Raw genomic sequence first — 8,846 nt, 5'->3', positions numbered from 1 at the left:
GAAGGCAATTTCAAAACAATATTACGAATGTCCCATACCTTCTGTTCTTCCACATGAGCTCCCGCCGGGAATCAAATATATATATATATATATATATATATATGAATCAAATTGCAGAGGCTTGTTATTTAATTCGATCGCTTACTATTCTCAAGGGTGTAGAAACGGGGGAAAAGAGGGCCTTGACTTTCCAAACTATTTCCAGCCCCGAAATGAGGTTCATCTAGTATATGTTTAGTAAACTTATTTGTGCATTCAGATGCAGAAAGCATATATGATGATTTTAAGACAAATTGCATTCAAATTATGCCTAATATTGCACATTTACATATAAGATGAGGGGCCCTGGCTCCCTCAGTCCCCCCAGGATCTCTCACTACTATATTATTGCATAATAATATCTGAGTTGATATTTTTTCGAGTTTTTTCCTTTTAGTATTTTAACCTACATAAACACAAAGTCGGATAAACAGACTGCTAGAAACAGCATTTGTTTTCTTATGAATAGCTTATTGATTTATCTCTTACAATCCGCTTTTCAACTTCAGTACTGTCAAGATCCGTCTTTTGTTAAGGTAGCATCGAGAAAACATAATATGTGTATAGTATACATGGTGAGTTAAAATGCTTTCATATTCTGAAAGAGGTCATTTGTTCTGTTTTTAATGTGTGAAAAGCTTTCCTCCCCCTGAAAGTAATGTTCCCCTAGAACAACCTGTTGGTTACACCCCTGATTATCCTTTAATAAAAGTTGAGTTCCATTTCCAAATCGAAGAAAAATCCACTGGAAATTAGACGGGACTCAACGCTCGTTTTACTAATTGTTTTATATGGAAACCTTTCAAAGCGTGTATCATGACAACCAGTTGTCATAAAAAGATGTAGTTTTCACGTATGTGTTCGTAAATCTTTTCTCTACTTCGTAAAGTGAGCAGTTAATGTGCTAATACAATATTTCTAATAAGCGCCTCTGCTATTGTCAAGATTCGCAGTAGCGCGAGAAGTCAGCGTGCAGAACTGCTTGTCGCGAATTGTCAACACCGCTCAAAGCCAATTGGACGCCGCGTAAAGCCAACTCAAGGCCATGCCGCTTCTCATCTGAAATCTGCTGTAGTCTCAATGCGTCCCTATATTCTCGCGAACATTCTGACGTGTCCAAGTTAGTTACTTTTTTTCTTTTTTTGGACTATTGTTTATCTGTTATTGTTTATTGTTTATTGCTAATCTGCAGAGTAGTCCTTACATTAATATGCCATTGTCCTTGATAATCATTGCGTATTTACAAGCAATTTGTTATTACTGTTAGAAGATACCAAAAAACAACAGATAAAATCTACTACTTAACGGTTCATATTTTTCTTTTACAGTACATAAACGATTAATAATAATAATAATAATAATAATAATAATAATAATAATAATAATAATAATAATAATAATAATAATAATAATAATAATAATAATAATAATAATACTATTCCAGCATAAAAGTTATCAATTGCATCACACTGGCAACAAGCGACGCATATTTTAACTTCATAAAAAATCGTTTCTCACGATTTTCTGGAAAACTACGTATGATAACATCTTCATTATGTCAAGTTGTTTATGTCAGTGTGATATATGTCTTACCTCTGGACAATATCACAGTAAAACAAAAATTAAATATTAGGAGTACATCGTACTTTTGGACTACATCTCATTAACCATGGGAACATTGAGTAGTGTATACTTTAGGATGTAAGTTTCAGCTTAACTTGCATCATACATTCTTAGGATTACATAAAGGAAATTTGTTCGTTTGCATTTGAACAAAATTCTTAGGATTACAAAAAGAAAAAATAATTTTTCCGAATTCCGGAATTTTTCCGAATTCCGGATTTTTTCCGAATTCCGGATTTTTTCCAAAATCCGGAATTTTTTCGAATTCCGGAATTTTTCCGAAATCCGGATTTTTTCCGAATTCCGGAATTTTTTTCCGAAATCCGGAATTTTTCTGAATTCCAGATTTTTTCCGAATTCCGGAATTTTTCTGAATTCCGGATTTTTTCCGAATTCCGGAATTTTTCTGAATTCCGGATTTTTTCCGAAATCCGGAATTTTTTCGAATTCCAGAATTTTTCCGAAATCCGGAATTTTTCCGAATTCCGGAATTTTTCCAAATTCCGGAATTTTTCTGAATTCCGGATTTTTCCCGAAATCCGGAATTTTTCTGAATTCCGGATTTTTTCCGAAATCCGGAATTTTTCCGAATTCCGGAATTTTTCCGAAATCCGGAATTTTTCCGAATTCCGGAATTTTCCGATTTTACTTTCCGGATTCCGGAAAGTAAAAATTCCGGAATTGGCCATCCCTAATTTATACTATTTTCTTGATTGTGACTAGTAAAATCTGTTGAAGTTGAATAGGAGTCTAATCTGAAATACTCTTGCGAGGCATTTTTTGTGTTATAATATCTACGTATGAAGTTTGCAATTTCAACTCCTGTTTTGATTGACTATGTAATAATACTAGTGATAGTGAAGATTTTTACTAATTTCCAAAAGTATTACCTGAATGAGCTTTTGATACATGGCAAAAGATATTACTACGAGTGATTCAAGGGAACATTTAACAGTATTTACCATGATTCATCGATGGATTATATAATCAGAATTTGCTGTATGAGTTACTACAATATTATATATTCATAAAATCATTCTATGTTTTAGTGTACTCATGGATTTAGTGATATTTGTGCAAAATTACATTAAAATTTTGACATCTCTATCGTCACCACGTTTTTCATGTTTTCTAACGCACTCACCCAAATTCCATTATAATGACTTCTGTTTTTTAATAATTTGTGTGGGTTTTATACCCTGAACCACGGCGTCTAAATTAATACAAGACGTCGGCGCAGTATTCAATATATTTTGCACAGATAGGTATAATATTTTTATTAGTTGGAATATGATGATGAAATTTTAGATGAACATACTTTGATCGTTTGGCTTCAAAATAATAATAGTTGTTGGTTCCTATTGTTCACAGATAAACCACAATGGACACTGAAGTAGACATCAGGACCCAACAACGGTCGGTAATGGAATTTCTGTTCAAAACCAGTGATAAATCAGACGCATCTTTTAATAGGAAGTTGCTTCCGGTTTACGAGCAACACACATCGGGCGACGCTACTATCCAACGTTGTTGCAGCTGTTTAAAAAAACCTAGACTTTCCAGATCAGGCCAGAAAATTGTAGCTTCACTTTTTAGAATCAGTGCGGTTGATTTTCATAGACTTCTTGGGAAATGGCTCCACAATTAACAAGGAGCCTTATTGTTAATCACTGGATAAGGTCAGAGCCGTAGCTAGAGATTTCTGCGCCCGGGGCGAGATTAGAATTTGGCGCCCCCTACACTCATCTCACCAAGTTTTTTTTTTAAGAAGCAACATTTGTTGTTATGCTGCGCTAAAATAATGTCTTTCGCCGCCAATAGAAAAATCAATATTATAAAAAATCCTTAAAAATAAAACTTATAAATACAAAATACTTTACCGTATGAACAGTATATATTTCTTACGCAGTAGAAAAATATAAGTAAAATCATTAATGTACGTAATATAGTGTTGTTATTCACATAACACTACTTCAAATACACTGGAACATTATTACACAAATCTGATGAAATCAACAAACAATAAAAATTTAAACTGAAATGGTTTTTAAAAATGAACACAGTAAACAATTATTTTAGAACGAAAAGGTTTCTCGTGTGAGAACAAAGCTACAGGTTAACTTTTCTTGCCTTCCGAGCAGCAAAATCATTTATAACGTCGTCGAACACAAGTGACTGAACACGAAGCTTTTCAACAGATAAAATAGCGAGGTTAGTAAGTTTTTCTTGACACAAGGAAGAGCGCAAGTAATTCTTTATAAGCTTTAGCTTGCTAAAACTCCTTTCACAAGATGCAATAGAGCAAGGCAATGTTAAAAGTATTTTCAATGCAGTGACAAAATTAGGGTATAACTCAAGACATGATATTTTATGAATGAACGTAAGAGCAGCAAGAGGGGACAATTCTGACAAACTCTCCAAGTGAAAGTTTTTCCAAAATGCTTGCGCATGGTATTTAAAGAACAACAGTTCTTGAAGCAACTCACCTCCATTAATATCCATAGGGTACAATAAGGCCAGATCAGAGACACCTTTCCTCAATGTTTCTTCTGACATAACTGCCATATTACTTGGAATAATTACTGAAAAATCCTCCAAAACTCCGTTCATGCGCTGGAATCGATCAGCTATTTGTGATGTAATTGAATCCAACGCACAAAACAAGATCTTTCTCATTTTGTCTTCTATATTGATGAGTACAGATTCATCCTCTGTAACTTCGTCAAAAAACTTGGCTCTCTTTCTCGGACGAGGCTCTTCAATTGTGATCATCATATCATTGCAGATCTCCTTGCTTTTCTCAATAGCCTTGGTCACAATTCTTTCCCGGTTGGCAGCAAAGAAGCTCCTCAGTCCCTGTAAGTGACTGACAGTTATATCTACAGTAACTGTCTTTTCTTGTAGTCGTAGGTTAATGTTGTTGATAGCATCAAGGATATCATTCCAGCAGAATAAAAACACAAGAAAATCAAACTTCTTAAGACTGTATAGGAGGCACTTGGCACCATTTACAGTTTCGGGGGTTTCTTTTGAAAAGTCCGAAAGTTCTTCCAAAGCAGCACAGACATCCGGAAATTGGGTGCTTAGAGCATGTACTGCATTTTGCTTCGAAGACCACCGGGTTGCTGAATGTCCCTTCACAGTAATATGAACATGATTTTTTAAAATATCCCAGCGATGCGTTGACTTACTAAAAAAATTGTAAACATTTTGAATTACCCCAAATCCATTGACAATTTCTATTTCCACTGATGCAGCGTGAACACCAACTAAATTTAATGAGTGCGATGCACAAGGAACATAACGAGCGGCAGGAAACTGCTGAGATATGCGAGCTTGAACACCCGAGTACTTTCCCGACATAGTACTGGCATTGTCAAAGCACTGACCACGGCAATTTGACATGGGAAGGCCATCATTCTGAACAGCACGTAAAATGTCTTCAGTTAAGGTAGCTCCAGTTTTGTTGTTCGTAGTAATGAAGCCCACGAAACTTTCTTCAATTTTGCACTCTCCATCAGAAGATATTGTAATATAACGATAAATCTGGGACATCTGTTCTTTATGACTTACATCTGGAGTCGAGTCATACAAAATGGCAAAATATTTTGCTTTTTTAATGTCCTCAATTATTGCCTGACGTACACAATTTCCAGCTAAGTAGACAAGTTCATTCTGAATTTGTGGAGATAAATATGTCACAGCAAGAGCTGATGGAGAGTGCATAATTTTTGAAACGTGAGATTTTAATACATCATCATACTTCGCTAACAACATGAACAGATCCAATAGATTTCCATGTTGTCCTGTGTTTCCATCAGCTTTCTTCCACAAAACATCATCGCTGCCTCGTAATGCAAGATTTCTTGATGCCAGAAACAAAATGCAGTCTAATATTGCTCGCAGTATATGTCTCCATTTGCCAGTTTCACTCACAATTCGCTGTTGTAGTTCGTTGTCAATAGCAGTCCTATTTTTCAAACGAGAGAATAGCTGCCTCCACTCGTCGAAAGCATTTTTATGGATCGGTGAAATTTCGTGGTCCGGAATTCTCGGATTAAGTTTACGCCAGTGGGAAAATCCTTCAGCACGGCAAAACTGTGACGAATCAGGTTTTGCGAATAAGAAACAAGGAAGACAATACACACTTTTTTGCTTGGAGAATATGCTAACCATGTTCTTTCAACTTCAACATTATTTGGAAGTGTACGAGTAAACCACCTTTTTGAAAAATACCGCCCATCATCGTGTTCTGTTTCTCTGGTGTAGTCCGCATCCTTGTTCTGGAATTCTACACTATTCTCTGTTATGTAACACCTAACTGAGTCTTGCTGTCTTTGCTGAAAAGGCACCAACCCTATATCACATGAAGCGACAAGTTGTGGAAACACTGTTTCCTCTTGTATTTCTTGTATTTTCCCAAGCAATGAAGGATCTGTTGGACCACTTTCTTGTGCAGTGTCTGATGGCTTATAGGAAACACTGCTTCTTCTTTCTCCAACACTTGATTCGTGAACGAGAAGAGAACATCCGGGTTGAAAAGCATCGCATTCTGTGTTCCCAGCAGATGTGCTCTGAAAGCAAAATAACATTATTTAAATTATAATAAAAGCAAATAACATTAGTTGAAATAGCTTTAAAATATCATTTTAAACTTATGATGCTGAAGTAATTAGTAAAATTTATATTACTTTCTGTACAGAGCAATGGCGTGTGATGACAAATTTCTAGGGGGAGGAATGTAATGACACTATTTAATAAATCTACACAGGGAAAAAATCATAACTACGGTGGTCACCGAACACTTGGTTCTTCAACATTATCAGAGCGGGGCGATTTTATTTCCAGTAGCTAGCCACTCCTGGATGAAACAAATTCAACGCGATCAAAACTATATTATTACGACCACTCACTCCATTGAAACGATGAAAAAAAAAGTGTCACTTTCGACGCTTCGTGCTGCCTTGTCAGATGTCATCTTGGTACAAAAAAGGGCCGCGGTGGCTCAGTGGTAGAGCGTTCACCTCTGGTGCTTCGGGTCCCGGGTTCGATCCCAGCCCCCGCCAAGTGAACTTTGTGGTGGACAAACACCGTGTGCGTGGGTTTTCTCGGGGTTCTCCCGTTTCCTCCCACTTTCTTCATTCCACCATTTCATTCATTATTCATCATCACCGTCTCCTTTAGCCTAACCGGCATAACCGTGGGACGTAAAACTCAAAGATTTCATTTCATTTGGTAAAAAAAAAAGGCAGTCATTTTGCGAAAATACGTTTTCCGACTATCCTCCGTCCGGGGATTGGACGATTTTACAGCATGGATAGAAATGCCATAAAATGCTATATATGTAAACTGTCATGAAATGGTTATAATAGGCCCTATATAGGTAACTGTTTCAAGTTGAGGCTCTGCTCTCCTAAAGCCTCACATTATTTAATGTATTTGCACACCGACTGGATGATTTGTGACAATGTGAATGAGTGGATGAATATGAAAGGCATGAAGAGACACACAAACATCAGTGCCTTACCAAGGATTCGAATCTACGAACCCTGCTATCGTAGCTCGTACTCTCACCGTCGAAATAATTAAATCAAATAATTAATGCTAATGATAATTTTAATTAGTGATTTCGTAAAAAGTAAAAACATTCTCGCTACATACATATCACATTTTCATGTTTACCTAAAAATATTTTGTGTGTGCCTATCTTCGGGGAAAATTTGGATTATTCGTTGAAATTATGATATTTATATGCAAAACCTATTAAATAATTTTGAAACTTTACACTGCAGGAAGTGTATCTTGTTACGATCATGAACCTATTCAATAGTAATGTAGTAATAATATTTCTTTGACCCTGACAATTTAGTAAACAAGAAGTGATTTTATTATAAATATTCATTATTACAATTGAAAAGTAATATTGGTTGTTATTTTGTTTCTAACACATGATGCAACATGCTTTTACGTTTCTACCTCCTGGCCTCGACTGGACTGAGGTAGCGATTGATGAGTGGCTTGGTCTTTATATATTATAGTTTACTGATAATTCAAAGCATATATAGATTATGATACGAATATATCTATTACCACTTTGATCAACATTTGTGACACAATGTTGCAAAAAATTGTATTATTAATGTTGTTGCTTCTCAAAGTATTGACTAGGCTACAGGTCATATATTTGAATATTTATATCGAACAAGCAATAAATAAATAAATAAATAAACCAGCCACGAACATACGTGTCTGAATTTATGTCTACAATGTAGGTTGCAGCTAGGGTAGCTAAATGGTTACAATCGTTTGGTTGATAATCAGAAACTCTGTTGGAGCTAATTGAAAGCCTTAGATTCCTGTTAGTCTCATTGCATGAAGTGGGTCTTAAATAATCTGAAGTTTATTCTACCCGCACCTAACTGATGCAGCTGATCTGATTTTCTTTTAAAAGAATGTAACATTCAAATCTTGTGTTATCATCAAAAGTCATGGCAAGTGATGTAACTCATAGATCTAAAAATATAGAATACGAAACTTTATAGAAATATATTACTTACTTCTTCCTGTTGTGTTCTTTGAGTTTCTGGCGAACCTGAACGTGAATCGGAAGAATCTTCGTTGTCATCAGTGGATATCTTCTTCATAAACGTCTTCAAAAGCTTTGCACTTCTCATGTCTTCGTTGGCCTGCATCTTCTTTCTTTTCCTGTTTTGAGCACCAGAAAGTTTTTTAGGAGGCATGATTAAGTATATACTATAACAGTCTAAGTATTAATTAAAAATTCAAAAAATAACTTTGAAAACAAAGACAGACTAAAAATACAACGATAGAAAGCTCGGTTTCGTAAACACACCTACACAAAAGGTGACTTAACAATACTCCTTCCTTGCAAACTGTGTGTCTGCTCTGTTGTAGCTAAATTTAAAAATAAAATAGCACGGACTCTTTGTGCAGGAGCGGGAAACAAACAATTCTGTTTGTATTAATCATAGCGCTCTCTTCGAATTTCATGTTTATCCTAAGGTTCTGGATAGATATAGCAACAAGCGAAAACACACACACTATTGAAAAAGATTAAAGAAATTCGAATAGCGTTATAACTGGACAAAACTGCCATGAACAGTTTTCTCTTGCCTTGAGGCATGCTAAACAGAAACAATGAGAAAGCGCACATTGCACTTTTC

At 35.6% G+C, this 8,846-nt stretch overlaps 1 protein-coding gene across 1 annotated transcript; it reads right to left on the bottom strand.

Moving 5' to 3' along the window:
- Window positions 1-3,771: 3,771 nt before the first annotated feature.
- On the bottom strand, window positions 3,772-8,414 carry LOC145664769 (zinc finger MYM-type protein 1-like). The gene is made up of 3 exons (XM_081731714.1): window positions 8,220-8,414; window positions 5,899-6,236; window positions 3,772-5,632 (listed from the first exon to the last, which is right to left on the bottom strand). Exons 1-3 carry the CDS (start codon window positions 8,400-8,402, stop codon window positions 3,772-3,774), a joined length of 2,382 nt encoding a protein of 793 aa, XP_081587840.1. The 5' UTR covers window positions 8,403-8,414.
- Between the last annotated feature and the right edge of the window lie 432 nt (window positions 8,415-8,846).

This window comes from Thermobia domestica, chromosome 11 (genome assembly GCF_964235325.1).
Source record: "Thermobia domestica chromosome 11, izTheDome1.hap1.1, whole genome shotgun sequence".
NCBI classification, from domain to species: Eukaryota; Metazoa; Arthropoda; class Insecta; order Zygentoma; family Lepismatidae; genus Thermobia; species Thermobia domestica.
This window is presented reverse-complemented; position numbering and strand designations above follow the sequence as displayed.